Source organism: Festucalex cinctus, chromosome 3, assembly GCF_051991245.1.
Source record: "Festucalex cinctus isolate MCC-2025b chromosome 3, RoL_Fcin_1.0, whole genome shotgun sequence".
In the NCBI taxonomy this organism is placed as follows: Eukaryota; Metazoa; Chordata; class Actinopteri; order Syngnathiformes; family Syngnathidae; genus Festucalex; species Festucalex cinctus.
The window spans coordinates 19941130-19966928 of record NC_135413.1 but is presented as its reverse complement, the minus strand read 5'-3'; the positions used below and the strand labels follow the sequence as shown (position 1 = coordinate 19966928).

General features: G+C 38.5%; 2 protein-coding genes across 3 annotated transcripts; both read left to right on the top strand.

Annotated features, from left to right (window-relative positions):
- Positions 1–646: 646 nt before the first annotated feature.
- On the top strand, positions 647–9226 carry uba2 (ubiquitin-like modifier activating enzyme 2). Its single transcript, XM_077516494.1, has 17 exons — positions 647–847; positions 1697–1780; positions 1886–1956; positions 2039–2103; positions 2187–2287; positions 3154–3275; positions 3371–3438; positions 3590–3711; positions 3903–4002; positions 4134–4285; positions 5265–5358; positions 5437–5549; positions 5675–5830; positions 6341–6437; positions 7054–7159; positions 7248–7390; positions 7566–9226. The coding sequence occupies exons 1-17, from the start codon at positions 707–709 to the stop codon at positions 7769–7771; spliced, it is 1941 nt and encodes a 646-aa protein (XP_077372620.1). The 5' UTR covers positions 647–706; the 3' UTR covers positions 7772–9226.
- Positions 9227–10246: 1020 nt separating this feature from the next.
- Positions 10247–24971, top strand: ca5a (carbonic anhydrase Va). 2 transcript variants are annotated; one of them, XM_077516495.1, is made up of 7 exons: positions 10247–10741; positions 14806–15003; positions 16220–16338; positions 18391–18486; positions 19106–19168; positions 19821–19979; positions 22127–24971. In XM_077516495.1, exons 1-7 carry the CDS (start codon positions 10597–10599, stop codon positions 22295–22297), a joined length of 951 nt encoding a protein of 316 aa, XP_077372621.1. In that variant the 5' UTR covers positions 10247–10596; the 3' UTR covers positions 22298–24971. The 2 variants fall into 2 exon arrangements, with proteins under 2 accessions (XP_077372621.1, XP_077372622.1); XM_077516496.1 differs by lacking the exon at positions 10247–10741 and adding an exon at positions 13797–14705.
- The last annotated feature ends 828 nt before the right edge of the window (positions 24972–25799 follow it).

Below are 25799 nucleotides of genomic sequence, written 5' to 3'. Positions count from 1 at the left end.
TTGGGCAGAATCCAACCCTCACTGGAAACAAATCTGACAAGCAGCGTAGGTTCAGTGCTCACTCAATGACGGTGCGAATGACCTGGTGACCAGTTCAGGGTGTAGTCTGCCTTTGCCTGAAGTCAACTGGGGTAGGCTGTAGCCCCGTGGCCCTCTTACAGGATAAACACAGTTGAAAATGTAAGAAGAACTGGTAATTTGCAACATACTGCCAAACAGCAACGGCACATTTTTCTTGAGATATTTCAATTGTCATTTCAAATAGTTTAAGGTGTTTGGCACACTCTACATACGTAGGCACCTGAAATACACATTTTCAAAAATAATACTAAGCCATGGATGCAAATCAATGTTAATCTTCAAGTTTATGTCCAAGAGTACATGCTAGCTGGGTTAGCTTTTATGCTAATTGCTCAAGAACAAACGTAGTTATATAATTAAAGAAAAACTTTGTTATGAATTAAAACGTGTGTCTGAGACTGACTGAGTGCGCGTGGGGAGGTATTAACAAGTTGGTTAGTTCAGAGATGCCACATCCAATATGGCGGACTAGTTAACGCATCGCAGCAACAGCGCAACCGTGTTCAATATGTCATTACATATGTCTATGCGGGTCATCGTCAGTCCTTCCTTTTTCTTCCGCGGTGGAAGAAAAGCTAACCGCTAGCATCCCGGTGCTGCAGGGCTGTGGCTGTACCCATCAAACATGGTTCAACTTGTGGGTTCCCTCCGAAAGGAGTTGGCTGACTCGCTATCTACGTCCAAGGTCTTGGTGGTGGGAGCGGGAGGTATCGGCTGTGAGTTGCTGAAGAACCTCGTCCTCACTGGCTTCAAAAACATCGAAGTGGTCTGTACCCCATACGTTTGTTTGCCTCGTAGCTTAGCCAGCTAGCACGCTAAAGTCTTTGTGCTACAGAATGTCGAGCTTGCTAACATGTGAAGTGTTTGTGCAGCACTGTACCGCTGTCTGTGCAGATTTTAGGTGACTGACTGCCATTAGAAATAGAAGTCAAATGTACTCATATATGCGGGTGATTTGTTTCATCTTAATAACTAAAATGAATGTGTGGGAACAATTTCGTTGGTAGAATCTACGCACAAATCGAGCGCCAGAAGATGTATTTTGGCGCCATTATCACGACTGACTTGTCTGATAACTTCAAATAACGTATACATATTTAGCTTATGTTTTATAATAAGCATCACATTTAGCTGCTGTTTTTTTTATGTGTGCGATCACGAGTGAGTCTAATGAGGCCGGTCTTGACACAATGATAGATGCAATGGCCCCATATGTGTTTCTCAGGTACAGTAACTGGGCCAGACCCAATGACAAAAGTACTCACAAATTGTATATAAGTGGAAGTGCAGATTCTTGTGTTAATTAACAAAGATTGGGGTTCAGACTCTGAGGCGTACTTAACAACACAAGCAATAATAAATTATTACTGGAACTCCTGGAGGCATAGGCTATACTGCACACAGAATAGTATTACCAAATATCACTTTTAGGTTACACAGTGATGTATTGAGAACAAGAATAAAGCAACTATGCTATCGAAGCAGCATTTTGAGATCAAAAGTAAATACAGTAATCAAATTGGATAGTAAAACACTGACCAATTAAAGGCTTTCGTCATCACTCATTACATGTACACATCAGATTTATGACATAATGAACTCATTCATTTTGCAGATTGACTTGGACACAATTGATGTCAGCAATTTGAATCGCCAGTTCCTCTTTCAGAAGAAACATGTTGGCAAGTCTAAAGCACAGGTATGCGCTCTGTGTGATATTTTGTGATACCTGATATTGTAATAACGCACAGTCGCCGCACTTGTGCCTCAGTAACTCCAGATTGTGTGTTCATATTTACTCCAGGTCGCCAAAGAGAGTGCCTTGCAGTTTTGCCCCTCTGCAAAGATTACTGCCTCCCATGACAGCATCATGAAGTAATTTTCTGTCGTTGCTCAAAGAATACTGTATATGGAAATCATGGTTTAAAAATAACAACAAAAAACTTTCTCCCAACAGTCCTGACTACAATGTGGAGTTTTTTAAAAATTTTATCCTCGTGATGAACGCTTTGGATAACCGAGGTGTGCACATCTTGACTCATTGACCTTTTTTTTCCATTTTTCCCAAGACGATGAGGATATTAATCTACTCTTTACCTTTTTAGCTGCTCGCAACCACGTGAACAGGATGTGTTTGGCAGCCGACATCCCTCTCATTGAGAGCGGCACAGCAGGATACCTCGGACAGGTTACTGTCATCAAGAAGGTACTTGAGTCACTCCTCTGAAATATACTTAACTCCATACTGTAGCATTGCCCACCGTTGTATTGTCAAATGAAAAACTACAGATTCTGGCTCAGTCAGGAGCAGTGCAAAAAAAACAACAACACACATTTGGCGAATCCATATATGGAATCGCAATCGATTTATTAAATAAAGACAAATCATTCAGCCCTAGCTGCATGCAACGAACAGTTATTTTAACAATCAATTAATCTATTTTTTTTTTTTTTAAGAAGAATCTGACAGAAAAAATAAACAATTTCCCTCCCTTTATTCACAAACAGGAAATTAGTTGATATTAATAGTGCAGAAAGTGCACAAGCATAAATTGATTATGATTTAGTAACTGATTTGTTCCTTCAGCCAGAAAATAATGGTAATCATTGTTTTCCAAAGTGAAAGCAAAAGTTTTTAAATGTCTTATTTGGGTTAAACACAAAGGTCAGTCTGCTGTCAAGGAGGACTACAGAAACTTGAAAATATTCAATTCAACTTTATTTATAAACACTTTAAAACGAGCATTGCTTGTATACAAAGTGCTGTACTTGGACCAGAAATCATGCAGTAAAGAATAAGAAAAGTAAAACAATAACAAAACAAACATAAGTATACAAGTAAAGAAAATTTATATCAATAAATTAAGAAGAAGTAGGCGAGTGAATAAATAAATACTGCTGAGAGGCTGAAATTCCGAGGATTTGGACAATTTTACCTTGACCAATGTCTTCTTAACGATTCACTTATTAAAATTGTTATCACTTAATTTGATTATCAATTGATTGTCAATCAATTTGTGCACTTCTATAATTAAGTTTTATGCTTTTATATAATTGATCTTTCTCCCTCAGGGAATGACAGAGTGCTATGAGTGCCAACCGAAACCTGCCCAAAAGACCTTCCCGGGATGCACTATAAGAAATACGCCATCTGAACCCATTCACTGCATTGTCTGGGCAAAATATCTCTTCAAGTGAGTCACATCCACCAATATTGCACAAGCACTCATTTTAACCAACACAAAAATACAATATACACTAATCAAGTGTCAAATGGTTGCTATTCCAGCCAGCTATTTGGAGAGGAGGATGCTGATCAAGATGTGTCACCTGACACAGCGGACCCCGAGGCTTCATGTGAGTTTCCATTATGACATGGTAATTTGCTGTGACTCCAGTTGACTTGTTACATGTGTGCCGAGCAGTGCAAATATGCAAATATGAATGCCTCAAGAAAAAAATGTTTTCAAACTTGACAGTGTAAAAAAAATAGTGTTCTTGAATGCAGGGAACCCTGAAGAAACTGCAGCTCGTGCCACAGCCGCAGAAATGGATGGAGATGTCAAGCGCGTCTCTACCAAGCAGTGGGCCCGCAACAACAAATATGATGCTATCAAACTCTTCAACAAGGTACCAACTACCAGCCATGCTAATAGAAAACAAACAATGACTGCAATGTTCATAAGAATCTTGGAAAGTGTCTTTGTCCAAATACATTTGTTGTTTCATTTTTCCCCTAGTGTAGAAAAAAAAGGAAGGTATATAGGATGCTAAATTAATTGTGTCATTGCTAACCCGCTATCATTGGCTCTGTTTGCCAGCTTTTCAAAGATGACATCATGTACCTGTTAACTATGGACAAGCTGTGGAAGAAGAGGAAAGCTCCAACACCACTGGAGTGGCAACAGCTGGAGAACACTGGTGTGTTGATAATATTTTATGTCACGGATCATTCCAACAGCAATTGTATGCAAATACTGTACTGATATTATACCGGTTTTCAGTATCTAAGCCACTGTGTGTCAGAGTGACTTTGGTATTGTTTGCCCTAGGATGTCCTCAGGAGGTGTCCTCAGGTTCAGGCTTAAAGGACCAGCAGGTTCTTGGTGTTTGGGGATACTGTAAGCTATTCCAAGAAAGTGTGGAGACCCTCCACTCACTGTTGGCCGGGAAAGGAGACGGCGCAGAGCTCGTCTGGGATAAGGTAACACATTTTGAAAATGAAATGCAGTCTTGTCTACTTTGAAGTTAGGTTCCTGCGAAAATACATTTGACATAAAACTTGCATACGTTAATTAAAGAACTTTCGCATGCATCAAGTAAAAGAAATAACAGCTCAAATGAACCAAATTCACTGTAGAAAAAAATTAATAAACAAAATGTTAGTGTGATGAGTGGAAATGTGTGCTCTTCACCTTTTAGACGTGGCTGTGTTCCAAATTAACTAATTTGCTCCCCAAAACGTATAAATATGTTCTATTGTAAATGTTTTAATTGTCCCAAAGACATATTTATACTTTCTTTTTGGTTTTCTATACTAGAGCGTACAGAAGGCTTTGATGCAGTCTCTCAACTGCAGAAATTGGGTGAAGCAATGGTAGTAAATACAAAAACAGCCAACAGGTGTCAGCAGAGTATAAGAGATCAACCAGGACCATGTTGAAAACAAGCTGATTTCCCCACAATTCAAAGCAGATTTGTAAATAACGATGAAACTTAGCTATATTCTAATGCTAATTGCTGCAACATATGCTTTTTTTCCTGGTGAAAGAAGACACTCTAATCTTTCATTTGGTAGGTTTCATGTTTTTATAGCAATAGAACACAATATTCTATGGGCCTTGCGAAATAAGGAAAAATCCAATAAAACAGCCAGGAGCGAAGGGGGTTGCTTCAGTGAAAATGGCTGCGAGTGAATGAGATAACCAATCGTGGTTAAATGCAAATAAAGTTCAATTAATCTAGAAAAAGCATCCTGTAATATACAAAACCCGGTTCAACAAACTGAAGGTGTTTGGTGAAATACATTGTTGTCTACATCCATGCGTTTATATTGGCCCTAACGCAATAACACATACTTTCTCGACTTTTGAAATCCGCTGTCACTATATGCACTCAATCGGGCTGTGTTTGCTGTGCTTTGACCAACTTGTGTGAGAATATAGTCTTGCTTGTGTTGTCAGGATGATGCTCCTTCCATGGACTTTGTTACCGCAGCCGCCAACCTCCGAATGCACATCTTCAGCATGAACATGAAGAGTCGCTTCGATGTTAAGTGTAAGTTGTTTTGTTTTTGTTTGACATGAGCAACTTTTCGGGAAGAATATCCACGTTCAACCGGATTTGTTGTACCAGCCATGGCAGGTAACATAATCCCGGCGATTGCAACAACCAATGCTGTCATCGCTGGGCTCATTGTGCTGGAGGGGCTCAAGATTCTGGCAGGGGAACTGGAATCCTGCCGCACGGTCAGTTCGTCCACCGCTCGACACAACTAACTGCAAAAAATATTATTATTAAACAAAACAACCTTGCTTTTGCTGTTGGCATTTACAACTTCCTCAATATTGGTTTGTCCGTTTGTCATCTCCAGATCTTCCTGAACAAGTGTCCTAACCTCAGGAAGAAGTTGCTAATTCCATGTATTCTGGACCCACCTGTTGCCAACTGTTACGTATGTGCCAGCAAGCCTGAAGTGACCGTCAAAGTCAATGTCCACAAAACAATGGTGCTCTCTTTGCAGGACAAGGTAATTGGTGAACCTTACTATTTAGGGCTGCTCGATTATGACCAAAATATCAATCACGATTAATTTGGTAGTAATTGAAATCACGATTAGGACAATCATGTGATTTTTGGAATGTCCTGGAATTTTTGTGTGTGGAAGTGGTGAAAATAGGACGACAGGTGTATATGTAGGCTATATTGTGTTGCCACATGACCAGATGGTATGCTGTGTCTGATGAATTGCTCATTGTGAAACCTATAAAATTAAGGATGGCCGTCATACCTTGATTTAAATGTCTTCAAATTGCTATTCAAACTCTAATACCAATTCAGGGTGGACAAAGACATAATTTTCAAAATGATTCATTTGAGAAAATATTCAGTAGTAGTAAAACCAGGTAACTGATTAACATTGGAATAACTTCTGTTCAGTCTTGGAGCTTTGGTCTTTCCCATTGCTGACTGCATTTACTGATATTAAACCAAAGTGTAATCATGCTTTTGATTTTGTTGTTGTTGTTATTGTATTCAGATCCTGAAGGAGCGGTTCGGCATGGTAGCTCCAGATGTTCAGATAGAAGATGGAAAAGGGACCATACTTATCTCCTCAGAGGAAGGCGAGACCGAAGGTAAAGAATGTTGGTCCAGTTTGTTGTAAGGAACAAGCACGTTGGGTTAAAGCATTTTGCCATTGCACATAAAATTAGTTAAAGGGATGCATTTTTGAGTGATATCATTCAAATGAATGTTAAAGAGGAAGTCAACCCATTTTTGGGGGGACAATATGTTCTATGCAGCCCCACTCGTCTAAATATGTTGTTCTGTTTAATGTTGCGTTAGTGTAATGAGTTAAGTAGCAAAGCCCAGCCGTTTTTATCCATCGGAGGGCGGCCATTTTGCCACTTGCAGTCGACTGAAGATCACATCAATGTTGCTCGGGTCTCAGGTAACAACCAATCACAGCGCAGCTTCAGAAAAGAGGTGAGCTGTGATTGGTCATTGGCTGAGCCCTGAGCAACAATGATGTCATCTTCAGTTGACAGCAAATGGCAAAATGGCCGCCCCCTGAGATGAATAAAAACGGCTGGATTTTGCTTCATATTCCACAAATATAATATGAATCACAATGTCATATTTAGACTAGGGATGGCACATATCACATATTATTGTCAAGAAATTTAAAACGACTTCCACTTTAAGTTCCATGTGGTCTGACTGTTAATTTCTTCCTTTCTTGCGTAATAGCCAACAACAGCAAGTTTCTTTCTGACTTTGGGATCCGTAATGGCAGTCGACTACAAGCTGATGACTTCCTCCAAGACTACACACTCCTCATTAATGTCTTGCACACGTATGTCATCTATGTAGATGTTATATAAATATACTGTAACAGTGTCAAGCACAGCTTTAGTATGCTTCCTGTTCTTTTTCCTTGGTAGTGAAGCCCTAGAGAGGGATGTTGAGTTTGAAGTGGTTGGTGAAGCTCCAGACAAAGCACCGCCACCTCAAAACAACCAGGGAGAGGTACTCAACATCACCAATGGCAACAAGGACTCCGCCCAGCCGTCTACCTCCTCTAAAGGTCGGTAATGGAAACATTTGCATGTTATTTTACGCTTCTCCAGCTCTCTGCGAGTTTCAGCTAGCTGACGTGGCTAACCACGACACAAAACTGAAAGTTCACTTTGTCTCTGTGTCAACACAGCACCTTTTCCATCTTATCATGCTGTTAATAAACATGTCTTCCACCTTTTCAGTTCCAGCAGAGGACGACGACATTATGGTTGTGGACTCTGATGATGCTGAAGCATCGTCCAGCTCTGCAACAGTCACAAGCAACATCAAGAGGAAGCATCCAGACGCAGAAACGGGCGAGATTTCCACCAAGCGCCCACGGACAGATCAGTCAAGTGCAGCAGCAGCCACTGATGACGACGATGACGACATCATTGCTTTGGACTAAACGACTCTGCTTTCTTGGAGGATCATTAGCTCTTTGAAATACTGCAATTTTGTTTCGAGACAGACGGTAGACTTAAACACACCTGTTACGAAGAACAATTTGCGGTTTGTTTTTTGTTCCCCTTTCTCCAAGACAGTTTTCATATTCCCCTGCTTTTTCTGTAAATATAGTCATTGTTTTGAAATAAGCAACTTTTTTATTATTATTCATTTCTAGTAACTATATAATATGAATCTGCTGATAGTATTGGGTTTTTTTTTTTGTATTTCTTAAGACATCTACTCTATTTCTCATGCTTCTTAAGTCAGGGGTTTTGTGCATTGTCACTATACAAGTTAAATACTGTTTGAACCAAAATATTTTCTTGGTATGTAATATTTAAATGATGGGAGAAAAACAGACTGGCGTCTACTCAGTGGTGTTCATCACTGGAGTTTAAAGACTGGCTTCAAATCTGACCTCCGTTGATATGGCACAGAGGCACTTCAAGGGACAGTTTGGATTCTTTGACATGAATCTCTATTTCATCCTCACCTCCAATGTGTGCGATCAGCACCGACTTACCCTTGACATTGTTCTGTGAGACGAGTTCTGGTCCGGTGTTTGACGAGAAGAAAATAGTCCGGCGAGTTGGCTGGCGTCACCTAAATAAAGCGTTTTTCTTCTAAAACAATTTGTGTTCAAAAGAGTGATAGATTTGCATCGCAATACTCTCCTTAAAAAAAAAAAAAGTCAGACGCCATTACCACCAGGCACTACTTTATTCTGTTCGTTCGTATCACTGCGCGGCGCCCCGCATGCAGCTGATAGACGCGCACTAATCTACATGTTTGTCTTTTCGAAGGCAGAAGGCGCGACTATCAGCTGTCTGCAGCGCGTCTATCAACTGTCTACAGGGCGACGCGCAGTGATACAAACGAACAGAAAAATAGTGCCCGGGGGTAATGCGAGTCTGACTTTTTTTTCCAGGAGGGAGTTTTGTGTGCAAATGTATCACTCTTTTTGAACACAGTTTTTAGAAGAAAAATACTTTAAGTGGCCCTAGGCAACTAACCGGATTATTTTCTTCTCGTCCAACACCAGACCAGAACTCGTCTCACAGAACACTGTCAAAGCTAAGTCAGTGCTAATCTCACACACTGGAGGGGAAGATGAAATAGAGATTCATGTAAAAAAAAAAAAAAAATCCCAACTATCCCTTTGAGCGGTTGGTGCCATGAGGCGTTTGTGCGCTACCTCTTCTGTACATCTAAGATGTTAGTCTACAGTGATATTAATGACATCTGCAATGTCGGCAATTTTTTGGTCATCTAAGTCCTGAAACATTACCAGCAGTGTATTAATTGAAGTTAGCTCTCGGTCTTTGAAAATCTCTGATACCTGGAGTCTGGTTGTGTTTAAATAAATGGCAAATTTCTTTAAAAAGTTGAACATGAAACTCGGTCCGACTAAGAATTTTTTTTTACACGTATGCTAGGAAACATTGCAGATGAGCTGTCTGCCCCAGTGACCTATAAATTATTAAAAAAGAAAAAAAAAAAGTTCACACTTCATTGTAATTGCATATGTTGAAAGCCTTGAAAGCTTTTTTGGACCAATAAACTTGGACAAGACAAATTGAAAAGCAAACATTTTGTCTCTCCTTTTTTTGTGGAAGGTTCAAAAGAATCCATATAATGTTTAACAGGACATTGTCGGTTATGACAGTGTGGATGCTAAGAGACAATTTGTTCAATCTGCAGAGATAATCATTGCAAGACGTGCCATTCTTGACACACTTAACCGATTCGCATCAGCTAAATCTGTTTTGTGTGCATTTATGCTATTCCCGTAAATGTTTCCAGTGATTAAAGTTTGTTTATACAGAATGACAATAACAATCACGATGACCAATGCATTTTTAATGTGTCACGGACTACAACAAATAGTGACTGTAGCACTTCTCACAGTGGGCCCACAAAGTTCTTTCCTTAATGTTACAATAAAGTCACAAATAAAGTTCATATACCGTACGGCAGCTGTCACCAACCTTTTGGAAGGTGAGAGATAGCCTACCTATTTTATGTTATGAATATTTATGTGACAACGCTGATAATGTTAATGTCACAGTAAATAGAAAACACATCAATATGTAACATTTTATTGTTTAAGTCTGGATATTTTATGCACGCATAGAGAATAAAAAATGAAATACACGTACTGTATACTATGATGTACATTGCACGTTTTTTTCATCATTTTTAACATTTAGTTATATGGGTATGTAGTTTGATTAATTAATTTAAAATAGTCAATCAAATGCAAACGTTGCTATATAAAGTAGATGCAGCCAATAAAACGATTTTAGGGACATGGCGTACAGTCCGTATGCCGTCATCACCAATGTTTACAGTGCCAACCCCACTGGCCAACCCCTCTGAGGTTGATGCTGATTGGCTGACATTGCAGACCCTCCTCTTTCAGTCAACAGACAACAATCCCGAACGAGGGGGACTAGTGGTGGTGGCCCTGTTTTATCGATAACACTTAACTGTTCGCTTTTTGAACAAATTGACGCTGTAGCGTCATACAGTCAGCTGTTGTTGTTTTTTTTTGTTCTTTTTTTTTTGTCAGCGTGTGACGGTAAAGCTGCCCTCTCCCCGCCTCACTGACGCAAGCAGAAGCAGAAACAGCCTGTCAGTGCAGTTCTTGGAACTGACAGCTAACTTTGGGCTAGTTCAACAACACATTGGTTAGCTTTACGGCCGAGGGGAAGCGCCACGGTTTGTGGGAAGCTTTTGTTCGCCGACTGCTTTTAGACAGACGAAACGCGGGACTGCATCAAGATGGTGACTTTGTCATCAGTAATTCGACCTCTGGCTTCTCAGCTTCATCGACAGCTCTTCAGGCACACCAGGAGGAGTCAGCGGCTCACCCCCGTCCGCGGATGCAATCTAACAGCATGTTCCAGCAGATACGTGTTGTCGCAAAGTGAGTATCTGCTCATTAAAACACGACGATGCATCCAGGTTACTATAGTGTTTGTGGCATTTTGGCTCGCAGATTTAATCTCCTTATCTGTCTACGAGGATTCTAGTAGGTTTGGTTCTCAAGGAGCATCACTATCACGTGTCTCATGATAGAACCTGACTGAAGTTTCACAACCAATGACACACAGCACAATATTTTGCATTCCATTCAATTTCACATGCAGTACTCCAAAACACTCCAGCAACACACTAAGCATGTTCCTGGTTCCTGGTTTTAAACCCTTACTCAAATAATGCAAAATCCTCTGTGAGAAGTAGCTACAATCTTCGCCACACCCCATTAACCGGCCTTACTTGTTCTCTTGTGCCAAGGAGAACCAGTTTGGATATTTTCATTCCAGGTGTCTGACTCAGAGACGAATCATGCGAGTTCACCTCCCTTGAATGATTACGAACATCATACATACATACATACATACATACATACATATATATATATATATATATATATATATATATATATATATATATATGGTTTTCTGATTAGTACGGTGTTTTGGGAATATGAATTAAGCTGAAAAAGCTACTTGTTTATCCCTCTCAGGTGGCAGCCATTTTGCCTTGTCCTGCTACTTGCTGTCAAGTCAACTGAAAATTACATCACAGTGCCTATAAAGGCTCAGGTAACAACCATCATGGCTCACCTGTTTTCCGGGTTTGGTCATGTGAAGTTTGTAAGCTGAGCCATTGGGCACTGTAATGTCATTTTTTCAGGTGACAGTGTAACACCAAGTGGCAGTACATGGCAAAATGTATGACATGGATGAAATGGATAAAAACAGATGGATTTTTCTGCTTCAATCCTATTCCACACATGCAATATTAATCAGAATACTGTGTTATACTAGTGGAGGTGCATAAAACATATTATCAATAAGTCTTTAGACTTGACTTCCTCCGTATATAAATAGTAAAATAAATATATGGTCACTACTTTGCAGATTTTCATCTGTCACGGAGTTTCCTGGAATGTAACCTCCTCGATTAATGAGAGACTACTGTACTATGGACAAACAACTCATTCGCACTCGCATAACCTAACATATTTTTGGGATGTGGCGGGAACTGTGCACTGTAGCACCTGTAATACCTGCGGAAGCTGGACCTTTAGACCTGTGAAGCAGATGTGCTAACCACTCCCCTATGAGACAATACATATTACATTAGTGTGTGGTGCTGTGTTGCATTTAAAATACTGTGCTGAATGAAATTGGTTCTCCTGGTCAACTGCATGTTTGAGACATTGAGTGTCTTTTTTGCTCTACCTCAGATTCTCAATCAGTCACTCGTGCTGGACAATTCACCCTGCTTCCTGTAATTATCACTCAAGGCAGCAGAGGCCGCTATCGCTATTCGGTGCAGCAAATGTTCCATATTTGTATTTATTTATTCATTTTTAAGGAAATTTCTTGAACTAAACTTGAAAGCTGGATTTGAAAAAACAAAATTCATGGAATTTTTATTTTATTTTTATTTTTTTTGTAGCTCAAAGAAAAAAAAAGCAAGACTGTGTGTGTGTGTGTGTGTGTGTGTGCATATATATATATATATATATATATATATATATATATATATATATATATATATATATATATATATATATATATATATATATATATATATATATATATATACACACACACACACATGTATATATATATATGTTAGGGGTGTGAATTGCCTAGTACCTGACGATTCGATTCGTATCACGATTCACAGGTCACGATTCGATTCGATACCAATTAATCCCGATACGAATTTATAAGTCGATTGTTGCGATTTTTTTCCATTCAAATTTAGAAAATACTAATCAGTAAGCTTGTAGAGTGTAAGATTTATATGAAAATGTATTATTTATTTATCTGAAATTTCAGTCTTATAGAGGTTGTAATCTGTTTCATGTTTGAACAGCATTAAAATAAAATATTAAGGCTTAATGTTCCGTTCATATAACATTCTTCCATGCTCAAGGTGTGAATCCTAAAAAAAAAAAAAAAAAAAATCGATTCTGCCGATTATTGAATCGATTCGAGAATCGCGCGATGTAGTATCGCGATATATCGCCGAATCGATTTTTTTTACACCCCTAATATATATATATATATATATATATATATGTATGTGTGTATGTATCTATGTATAGTTTGCGTTCACACTTTGCAGGCTCAGAAATCAAATCCATCCATCCATCCATCCATCCATCCATATTCATAACTGCTTAGTTTGTCCACATTATTGTACTATTAATTTTTGTAGCTTGCAAAAAAAATTCCACTTTAGAATGGTGTAGTTGGACTTTGTTATGATGCTATGACTTGCTACATTTATATCACACCCTGCCCAATAGTCCAGTAGTCGGTGTGAATGAAAACACAAGGACAAAATTAACAGCATGGTCGAATCAAATATGGCTCTTATTTTAGATGACTTTTCTGTGTGGGTGTGTTTATTTTGTGGGGGACAACAAAGCGGAGTGTTCAAAAGAATGATCAACAGACTTAGCCGCACCTGCTAACTGAGTTCAAAGTTTATGCCTTTGTCCTTCTCGCTGTTACAATTTAAACTTTGAGCTACTATATGTTTGTCATTTTAAAATTAGCTCTCTGACCAAACTTTATGACTACACCTTCAATTTTTAGAGATTTCAGTTATTTTGCACCTCATAAGATGTTTGCTGCCGTATTCTGGATTTTGGTTTTAGCTAAGGCTGTACAATATATCGAAAAAATATCGATATCGCGATATTGGCCCTTGCAATATGCATATCGCAAAGGCATGCAATAAGTTTTATATGGAATTTTATGCTTTTTATATGAATTTGACATGCTAACTAAAATGTGCATCGTCATTCAACAGTTGAAAATTATCAAGACATAATTACAATTAATTACATTAAGGTTGCTTATTTTTCCACATGAAAAATGTTTTTCTTTCATTAGTTAATAAAAATGAAATTTCTTTAGGTACATGTTAAATATCGCAATAATATCGATATCGCTATGTTCAGCAAGTATATCACATATCGCATGTTTTTCCAATATCGTGCAGCCCTAGTTTTAGCATTCTTGTTCAGTTGTTTTTGGCTTTGTGGTGAGGAAGAGTCGTGATGTCGACAAGAACAGACTCCGAGCAGACGCACAGCGGCTGACTGAGCGTGAAAATCTTTGAAAGCACGTCATTCGCACCGTTGCAATAACAGAATTAGGCAGCCAAGTGCTCCCAGGAGGAGTCGCTAAAGGCTTAAGGAGATGAAGGTCATCTCCCAGTCAGACCTGTTCAGCTTTGCTCGATGCTCGCAGCGGAAACCTTAAGCCTTGTCTGCATGATTGCAGATGAAGACAATCAGCGGTTGTTTCTCAGTCCTTGACAGCTACACTACAATGTTTGTTTTCTCTGTCGATGTTTTTTCTCATGTTTAGGGCAGCGAGAGACTCTGTCCTGATAGGCTGTCCTTTCAAACACATATTTGTTTTCTATGACGTTCAGCAGAAGATACAATCAGAAGAAGCCCGGGAGAGAAACTGCAGAGTTTTTTCCTGTAATTAGTCAGGTCCTTGTACAGACTTTGGCCTGAGAAGGCTTTTTGACCCAGCCAGGGGTCCCGGTCTGATTCCCTCCCTGTGGAGGGAAGCTGGGGGCGTGCCAGGACATTCCGCAGGTCACTTTGTGTACAGCCAGCCCACTTCGCTCTTATTTAGTCATTACCTTTAAGGAAGAAATATACAGCTAGAAGGAAGTAGAATTACTCAGCTGCTGCTTTTGCATTCACTTCTTTCAGGGCAGCCAGAGAAACCAGTCTGTCTATAAGTGTCTATTACGGAGTCACTTCTCACAGTGACAGTTAAAATTTTATTTAAAAATGGACTACTGTTTAGCAAAGGAGGCAGCTGAAAACAACATGGAAAGTAGGTTTGTTCTTTGTTATGTGTTTCTGAGTCAGTTGTGTATATTTTGATTTGTGTTTGCCTTTCTCTTCTTTCTTTCAACCACCCTTCCCTTATCCAGTGCACCCCATGTGGCAGGGACCCCTCGCCATTCCCGGAGGCGACCGCCAGTCCCCGATTGATATTGTCGTCCGCAAGAGCGTCTTTGATTCCAAGCTGAAACCTTTGATCACTGACTATGACCCAACGACTTGCCAGCAAATCTGGAACAATGGTTACTCCTTCCTGGTTGAATATGATGACACTACGGACAAGTCCAGTAAGTGATCTTCTGTTAAATATCCATGTGTTTGTGTTCTGAAAATAAAATGGCTCAGCAATCACTCAACTTTATAGTTGGCACTTTGTTCCTGGGAGGAAAGTTTCCTTTGAATTAAAAACAAATGTGAGGTTTTAGCCACGTGCAAATGATGCTCTCTTTTGCCAGCCTTTCCTAAAGAGTGCCCCGTGGTAAAGTTAGTTATGAACGTAACGTTACACTGAAGAGCCGCGGATAAAACCGCCATGTGGCTCTGGTGACTGTCATGTGACTGTTAGTCATTCTCTAGAGTGTACAAATAGGTTACACAATAAAACGGACTATGAACAAATCAAGTCATGTAAGTTGTAACTTGTAACAGACTGCTTATGCTAATAATTTGTTTAAAAAAATGCTCTGGTATAGGTCACATGTTTGGAGTCTGTATAATGAGCTTAAAATGTAACTGAGAGCACCACAACATTTTTTATTTTTATTCTTGATTTGATTTTATTCTGATTTTTAATTGAGTGTTTTTTTAAATTTACTGTGTGCTTCCTTATAAATGTAAAGTGTGTTACAATTAATGTTATTATTATTATTATTATTATTATTATTATTATTATTATTATTATTAAGTTGAAATGTAGATATTTTATTACTCTATTTAACAGATTATAGATGTGGTCATTTAAAACTCAACTTTATTTATAAAGCACTTTTAAACATTGACACCATATGTCCCTCCATAATTACATAATCAAAACTAAACAAACATTTTTAGTTTTGTAAAAGCAGCATGTTTGGTGCAACTCTTAAATGCAATCTAATTTGATTGTGCAATTGCTCATAAAATAAATTTATGTCTATATGGTCTTTAACCTTTTAGGGATTGTAGTTTTGTGTCCAAGCAAAAACAGTCCACATCAGAGGTGCCCATGTCCGGTCCTCGAGAGCCCCTATCCAGCCTGTTTTCCATGTGTCCCTCCTCCAGTGCAGCTGAATCCAATGATTAGCTCATCAGCATGCTTTGCAGAAGCCTGATACTGTTGATGTTGATGTGCCCTTGAGCAAAGTACTCACTGGGTGTATTGCAATTGGTTAATAGCTGCAATTACACTTACACGTACTTCATAGAGCCTCTCAACAAAATAATCAGGATATGTTTTCCTATGTTACTTTATGAACAACCTGCATACAACATAGCAACATCATGTCCTCTCATTTGCTGCCACAGCTATGAAAGGGGGCCCTTTGCACGACAGATATAGGCTGTGCCAGTTCCACTTCCACTGGGGCGAGAGCAATGCCTGGGGGTCAGAGCACACCGTGGACAGGAGATTATTTCCTGCAGAGGTATGCTACAATCTGTACAGTGCTTTATTTGTCCATTTCTTGGATGTTATGTGATCGGATGAGAAAATTAATTTTCAAGTATATAATGCTCACCTTACTTCCACTTGATGGTTGTATTGAATTACTTATCTTCTAAGGGGAAAAATGCACACAATGGCACGAGAGGCACAAAATGTGTTCAATAAAGTTTGTTGATAAGTTCAGCAAGTTTAACTCAAGTCAAGTCATCTTTATTTCAGTAACATTCATAAACAACAAAAACATTTATTCTGTATTTGTTCCCAGATATTTTCATCACAGAGGCATATGAAGAGAGAATTAGGTTGTTATATCAATAACATACATCAAATGAAATAAATAGTCCAAGGTGTACTCCGCCTCTCACCCAAAGTCAGATGGGATGGACTTGAGCTCACCCGCTATCCTAAACAAAACAAGCTGTATAGAAATTAATGGATACAAGACATCATTGCTGTAATAGACAATCATTTAGCGCGATTGTATGTTGGCTGTTGAGCGTTAATTCGCAGTCATTATTACATCGAAGTACAACTGTTTCCACAATAACAATGGAGTGGCTGGTTTCAATGACCTGAATATTTTTGTTCTGCTCCAGTCTAAGTGCTGCCATCTGTGTATCAGCAGGCAGCTTTTTGTCCACCACGTGCTGTGAACATTACTTTTCCAGCATCAATCACTTATATGCAACTCACAGTTAACATCTCTGATTAGCATGCTTTTTCGGAGATGCTATGCTATGCTGTGCTGTGCTGTGCTATGCTATGCTATGCTATGATAACTTTGAGCAACAAGAAATGTGGTTTTAACCTAATTTTGTCTTTTGTCTAAATTAAATTTAAATATTTTGTTTAAATTAATCTTTGCTGATAGTTGCGTAACTGTTGCATCAAGTGCATATCTGCTGCCGTAATTTTCTACAGACATGGGCGCGTCTTCCACCTACTTCCTCTACAATATATGTTTTGCCAAGCCCTAATTGCCAATGCTGGGAATGTGTTCACGTCAGAGTTGCCATTACTCAGCTACCTTTGCATTCGTGTTTGCTTGTGGAGGCTCAAATTGCAGTTAGTCACATCTGACACTGAGCAGTTGTAAGTAGCTTTCCCCCCCCTGTATGTACAGTAGTCCCATCAATGTAACTTATCATTTATTATCAGTGTGGGAAAACAGTTGACATTTATAACCAGAATAACAAAACAATAAAACATGTACTACTCATACAACCTTTGAACACAGCTCCTAGAAAGATTTTGAATCAGATATCTTTTAAAATAAGTATTGGTGACATGTTAAGAAACTGTAAAATTAGGACATGCGTTGAACAATGTTGATGTCTGCTTTCAACCCATGATAGCCATAAAGTGTATTATTATTATTATTATTATTATTATTATTATTATTATTATTATTATTATATTTTATTTATTTATTTATTTTTTTATTAAAATAATATTTTGGTTACCTCAATTAGTCAAATAAGAGAGTGAAAATTTTTAGGTACAGTGGCGCTTGGCTATATTCGATGTCACATTGCATATATTTGCTAGAGACCCAAAACAACCAGTTAGTCAAAACGTGTTTTTGGAATTCATTTTAGTAATTTTGGCACAATCCTGGTAACTAACATACAAACGACCCACTCCAGCCTGTTTTCTGTCTCCAGCAGCCAACACAGGTGTTTCAAACGATCAGCTAATCAGCAACCTCTGCATGAAGCCTGATAACGATCCTCAGGTGTGTTGGCTGAAGGAGACATAAAACAGGCTGGATAGGGGCACTCGAGAACTGGGGTTGAGAAATACTGACCTAATATAACCTACTTGATCATAATCATAAATCACAACAAACGTGGACCAACATGTGCCACACCTTTCTTCAGGGGCTACAATTACTCAAAGAAAGTACTATACAATATTCAGGTCAGAGAGAAAGCCCAAGGCAGAGTCAAAGAGGAGTTTGAGTTCATAGTTTATTGCCTCATGTACCTGCATTTAAGATAATGGTTGACATGTGTACTGTTTGTGTACTCAGCTTCACTTGGTCCACTGGAACTCAGATAAGTACAGTCTGTTTGAGGAGGCAGTGATGGAGGACAATGGCCTGGGTGTTATCGGAGTTTTTCTCAAGGTAACACACACACACACACACAGTTAAAGAACATTCACTAAACACTTTTAGCTTCTGGTTTGCACACACTGTACACTATGTGGCGGCATGGTGAGTGAGTGGTTAACACATCCGCCTCACAGTTAGGAGGTTCCAGCCTTCCACTGTTGTGTTTGTATGTGTTTGCGATGGTTTTCTCAGGCTCCTCGAACATTCCAAAATTATGTTGCCCTGACTTGTGAATACCAATGTGTGTCGTCATTTGTCTACATGTACCACCTTACTGCCTTCTGCCTTACAGGGAGTATTTAATATTGATGTGAGGATTTGTCCTTGAGAGATCGTCAGGACAAAAAATCAAATGTTGTATTCATTTATTGATGATGTTCTTATTTTTGTACAACTTTACTATATTTTACTTTTAGAAATAAAAACTGAAATCATGATTACTTTCTGTTTGAGTTAAAAGGTGGATCAGTCTGAAATAAGCGTTGTGGCTTGCTGCATCAATATACTACCTAGCATTACACAGCATTTGGCAAAAGCATTTTCGACATGAACTACCAAATTGGAACTACTAAGAATGATCCAATGATGTATCATGCACATTCCTAATCCAAGCAACTCGACACTTATTTAGGTGGGGAAGAGACATGACGGTCTGCAGAAACTGGTTGATGCTCTCCCTGCAATCAGACACAAGGTAAGTTTTTTGTTGTTGTTGTTTTTTTTGCATTCTTTGCAAAATTAATACCTCATTATTAACCCAAAAACATGTTTATACGTTTTTTTTATGTTGTTTTTATCATGCAAGAGCATACAGAAGGCTTTGATGCAGCCTTTGACCTGAAGAGGTCGTTTAAAGCAGTGGGAGTTATTACAAAAAACAGCCAGCAGTTGGCAGCAGAGTATAAGAGATCAACCAGGGCCATGTTACAACAAGCTCTTTTCCCCAGTGCTTTGAACAAGTTTGTGAATAATGATGAAACTTAGCTATATTCTAATGCTAACAGCTGCAAAATGGAAACGGATACAAATATATTTTTTCCTGATGAAAAAGGAGACTTTTTTTTTTTCTTTTCTTTTTTTTTGTAAGTTCCATGTTTTTATAGCAATAAAACACAATATTCTGTAGGGCTTGCAAAATCCAGTAAAACATCCGGGAGCGAAGGGAGTTGCTCCAGTCAAAATGGCTGAGAGTGAATGAGTTAAAAGTGACTGATTGGTGCTGTACATTTATTATTATTATAAAAGTCTCGACAAATCACATTTTGTAGCATACTTATAATATTTGTATTTTAAAATAGCCTCTATTAAAGATTCAACTGTTTGTGTGCTGTGTGTAATGCCTGCAGGGAAGTGTGGTGGAGTTTACGAAATTTGATCCTGGCTGCCTGTTGCCGAACAACACTGAGGATTACTGGACTTACCACGGCTCTCTGACAACGCCACCTCTGACAGAGTCTGTCACCTGGATGGTCATGAAGCAGCCTATAGAAGTTAGCCATGATCAGGTATATCTGTTTGCAACATTTTCTCACGCCTATCACTCTGAAGAAATTTTCCTTTTGAGCTGCAAAGGAAAACACTAACACAGATTTACTAACACATTTACGTGTAATAATGTAGAGGACATCAGTGTTTTTAAGCATGCTAAGGTAACACGGCGTACACATATACTGACATGCTGTGTATTCGAGATTACCAACACACCCACCACACATAATACAGTATCTCCACTCCTCCCCAAACCAGCTGTCTGTTGTAGTACCAAGACTGACCTTTGAGAGGCAGCATGGCCCTACAGGGCAACGGGCCTCCAGAAAACTTACTGAAGATGAAAGAGCAGAAGGACTGGCAGTAGCAGAAGAAATAGAAGAAGCTCGGTGAACTGTTAACTTAGGATGTGACTCCATTTAGTTGCAAACCCATCTGACTTGGGAGAAACATGATACACACGCTGAACACAACAAGTTGCTCCTCTGCTTGTGTCCGGTAACAGCGGCAGCTTCTGGTCACTTCCTAGTTGGCTTTTGTTCCATTTCTCGTCACGTTTACGGAACACAACTCATATAAAAGTATCTCACAAAAGTGAGTATCCCCTCACATTTCTTTAGACATCTAATTATATCTTTTTCAGGGGACAACAGCTTTTATAACAGTGTAAATTTATTGTTATCTCAAAATAACTCCAAATACAGCCATGAATATCAACAACAAAAGTGAGTGCACCTCTACCGTGAAACTGCTTTTAAATGTTCGATATTTTGTGTGGCCATCATTATTTTCCAGCACTGGCTTAATGAACTCTCTTGGACATGGAGTTCCTTAACATACTTCCAGTATAGGTAAATCCATCTATTGTTGGGATCTATTATCAGCAAACTTTTCTGTCAGAAGAGCCACTTTAGGCCAAATAAATAACAAAAACCTGCCAGGAGCTGCAACACATTTGAACATTGTAATGAACAAAACGGTGTGTTAGTATTAGTCAAATGTACTGCGATGTACCAAGATGTAGCATATGTACCAAGAGCTAATTAGAGCTGCACTATCACAGAAAAATATGCAGCATCCAATACTTTGAGATTCATTTTCTTCTACCAATCATCTTATGTTTTTGGATTTTTATTTTTATTTTTTATGTGTTTTTTCATAGTTCATTTTCAGACATTTTTAGACTTTTCTGGTTTTCTGACAAATTTCTGACATTTAGCAATTTTATAGACATATGGTAATTTTCTTCCTTTTTTTGGAAACTTTTGTGGCTATTTTTTGGGGACTTTTTTTCTGCCTTTTTTTTTAAAATCAATTTTCTGACTTTTGGGGCAATTGCAAAGAGATCTTATGGTCATTTTCTGCTTTTGTTTTTGGACACGTTATTGTTACTTTTTTAACATTTTCTTTTGCGCCTTTTTTATTCAATTTCTGACATATCGGGCAATTTCTTGGACATTTGATTCAAATTTTCTGATTTTCTTCTTTCATTTTGGGATATTTTATGATCACTTTTTGGACATTTTTAGGTACATTTTAAAACCTTTTCATCTACTTTTCGTCTCCCTTTTTCTGGCAACTTAAAATTTTGGGCTCTGACAATTATTATTTATTTATTTATTTTTATTTTATCTCAAATTAATTTCAAGAATGTTTTATCTTTAAAAAAATAATAATAATAATACAAAAAAATCACAGGAGAGGGAATAGAGCGCCACACATGGCTCCAGAGCCGCAGGTTGCAGACCCCTGTACTGGGCTAGCTTGCTGTGCAAAGCAGTCCTTTTCTCTTGCATGTGTTGGTGAGTGTGTGAGATGAGAACTAGGTCATCATCAAAATCAAGGTCTTGCAGTGCTGAGAAGAAGCTCCATCGCGTACATCTTGTTTTGTCTTCTGTTGTACGGCCCATCACCCAATTGATAACGATGCTGAAGAGCAGTTCTGAGTGCTGACATTGCACATCTTAGACTGCGATATTTACTAATTACCCAGCATTGGAAAGGCATCAAAGGTCATAATGAGGTTCACAATTGGTATCAGTGTCTACTCAAGAGTTGATTACTCGTACTGTATTGGTCAGGAAAAAAAGTGGTATCAAACATTCCTATTTATAAGTAATCAAGCCTGCTCATGTGAACGTTCTTCTTTTTTGTCACCGCCAAGCTGGCCGTCTTCCGGAGCCTTCTGTTCACGTCGGCCGAGGAGGAAGTCCAGAAGAGCATGGTAAATAACTTCCGGGTGCAGCAGCCCCTGCAAGGTCGCACCGTGCGCTCCTCCTTCAGCCCCTTCCTGAAGGAGTCGCCATCGGACCAAGACGACCAGCACACCCACTGATGCCACCAAGTGCACTACTTTGCATCCTGTTACAGTTGGTGTACCGAGACAAGTTTTTAAAGTATCATCAGTGTCTCATTCACAGACAAACATTAGATTTTTTTTTTTTTTTTTTTTTTAACATTTACAAACGGTACTGGAAAGATGAGAGGAAAGTTTTATTTTTAGGGTAGTTTTGTTTGTCATTTACATTTTGGCTACTGGTTTTACAAACAAATAACTAGTTGGTTACAGGTCTCATAAATTATATTTATTTTAAATTGACACTTTATTTATTTTATGATTAAGAAGTCCTATCAATCAGCAGCAAACAATTGAGCTGCTGGTGTAGACCCAACAGCACCGTGTGCTGGCCACAGTCGATTTAATAGCTAACGCCACCATTTTTGCGCCGCAGTGACGTACAGCGCACTGACAAACATTACATCAAGTTTTATACTGAGAATCTTTGTTTTTATACTGTCTTTAACAAGCATCCCACACAACAAAGTAAAGTTAATCAACATTAGTTAGCACTTAATCAGAATGCTCATATAAATTCACACATGCCAGTCATTCATGTGTATATTTTTAAAATCCTAAATAGATATTCTAGTACAGTGCCTTGAATTCTGTTGAGCGGACTTCCACAGGTTTATTGCTGAGAGGGACTCAAATTGCACTTGTATTGTGGTGTAATTGAAAAGAAGGAATCGCTTCAGTGGTCTAAATTTTAGACCACTGAAGCGAAAGAAGACATTTTAGACTCTAAAATGTCTTCTTTCCTTGTTTACAAAGCTTGTTGTTTACATCTACTGCCACATTCATTGCAATCATTTCTCCACCACTCATAGCCCTATATGGAGGACCAAAAATGCCAAACAAATAAATGAATAAAAGTGAAAATAAAAACCTAAAATAGTATTTGAAAATTAAATACAAAAAAATACAACCAAATGGAAATAAAATTATATATACATAAATACTTTAATAAAAGTAAAAATAAAAAGAATTTAAAAAAACACACAATAAGACTCCAAAAATAAATATAAAATACAATGTGGAAATAAATACAAAAATTAATACAGAAATAGATTTAAATATCAATCAATAAGTAAAAAGGCTCTGCTCTCTCGTCTTTATTTCATGTTCCAGATGCTGTCAGCATGAAATGCGTCATGAATTGTAACTCAATTTTGTTGTTTTTATTTCCATTTATATTTATTTTTGTATTTATTTATTTATTTTTAATCTTGTCATTTTTGGTCCTCCATAATGGCCTGCTCAAGCGGTGTTAAAAGGAAGATGCACCCACTTCCTTATGTAATTATTATTTTATTGTTCCTTGGTGTCTTAACACAAATTTGGCAATACTGAAGCAGCCTTCATTTAAGAGGTCATCCTTCTCTCAACCATACCCATAAACTGTGCCTTGAGGGGTCAATCTGACTATGCAACATTTGGCAAAGACAGCTTTTGAGACGGTATGTAGACAAAAACACAGTAAGGCAGATTATAAAAAGGGGACTAGGGATGAAGCGACAGAAGCTTGAGCGTGTAGAAACCTGTTCTTTAGAAGCTTCCTTCATAGAATGATTGTACTTGAAGAGTGGAACTCACTCTAACCATAAATGATGGCTACTATTCATCTTCATTTGAGATGATGAAAGGCTCAGCCCTCACGGTTGTCAATGTAACAACGTTACTGTCCAAGGTGGACCCCCCTCTTGAAGTAGTCTTTTCCTCCCATGAGCAGACACCCACCTTGAGGGGCCCAAGCGGAGTGATTGAAGCAGCTTGTGAACGCTACACACTAAACTAGATGAGCAGGTCATGGGTGAAGGTGCTCCTGTTTGACATTGCCGCACATATTTATGGAATGTAAATATGTGCATCAAAACATTTTGTGTCAATTTTAGTGTTTAGGGTTTTAATGCAACACAACACTGCCTTCATCTCATGTTTCATGGTTGCATTTGACTGCATTTTATCAGCCTTCATGCATCATGGTATATTATGTGGAACTTCATTGATGTCTATCTCAATGTTATTAACACATTCACTGCCAGCCCAGCAAAAATGCATTGCATCATTTGACGTCTTTTTCCGTCAAAGGCAGTGAATGAGTTAATATGAACATACTCAATACAATGTTTCATCCAAATGTCTGTATACTAGCTTCCTTTGTTACAATCAACATTTATTCAATGATGATTTCGATATATTTTTTTGCTCTGCTTTTATGCCTTGTAAGACTTTTTTTTTTTTCCAGCACTGTATTACTGAGTCTGACATTACGATAACATGCATTATTTTTTTTTACAAATCAATTGCTGTCATTATCATGATGCCTTTTATCATCTGCACCTCTTGCAAACTGTGATGTTTTTCAGGATCATAGAATATCCACAGTCATGTATGGCGCACTCTTTCTATATGGACTACATATTATGGCTGCTTATTTGTTCATAGGGCAGTCGACATTCCTGGACAGCAGGGACTCATCAAAGTCTCTCCCCTCCCCTCCCAGCATGCTTTCCTGGGTGGCTCTTATGTACTGCAGCCGTGCAACCAGGAAGCTCTCCCTTGCTTGTAAGGGAATGTACGAAAACAAATTGATTGTCCAAATGACGATGGATGGAAACTGACATTGATTCATGTCATAGCAATATATTGATGTTTAATGTGAGAATAACTTTGTGTCTGTGATTTTTTTTTTTTTTATACTGTTATTACTAGTGTTGTTCCGATACCGATACTGGTATCGGCAGAGGCCCCGATACCACATTAAAACAGTGTATCGGTGAGTACTCACAAGTAACATGCCGATACCATTAATTCCAACACTAATATAGGATTTTGGATGCAGCATCTTGTGTCTTGCTCATGCACGACATTCACTGATATGTGACGTTCACTGCATGCCAATCTAAGATATCCTATTGGCCCTTGAATGCTCTGAACCAATGGAAGGACAGCTTTTTCATGTTGAGGAAAAAAAAAACGTAGGTTTCGGTATGGTATCGGTATCGGCTGATACTGTAAAGCTGGGTATCGGAATCGGTATTGGGGGCCAAAAAACGTATCGGAACAACACTAGTTATTACGATCCAATGCAACAGTTTTAAATATACATTATAGTGACCAATGTCACTCAGACAAAATTTTTGACACCCTACCTAGAGACAGTGCCACAAGTCTTCCTCTATATAAGCATATGGGCAACAATGCCTTAACTATTTCTCACGTTCCTGCAGGTGGACTCTCAGTGTTTGGGTGCCTTTTATTTCAACTCAGCATTCCCAATGCAGGTGTCTAATTAGAATCCTCACAATACTTAGAGTGAGAAATGAAGTATATACAGCTCATCGAACATGTGAGATGTTTTCAGATGTCTGGTTGACTTTATTTGCTGTTTGGCGCCATCAGACACAAAACTGACATAATACAAGTGAAGCATAAACCTGTCTTTTTAATAGCACAAAGAAAAAAAATACCTGCCAATAATTTGAGTCTTGAGCTG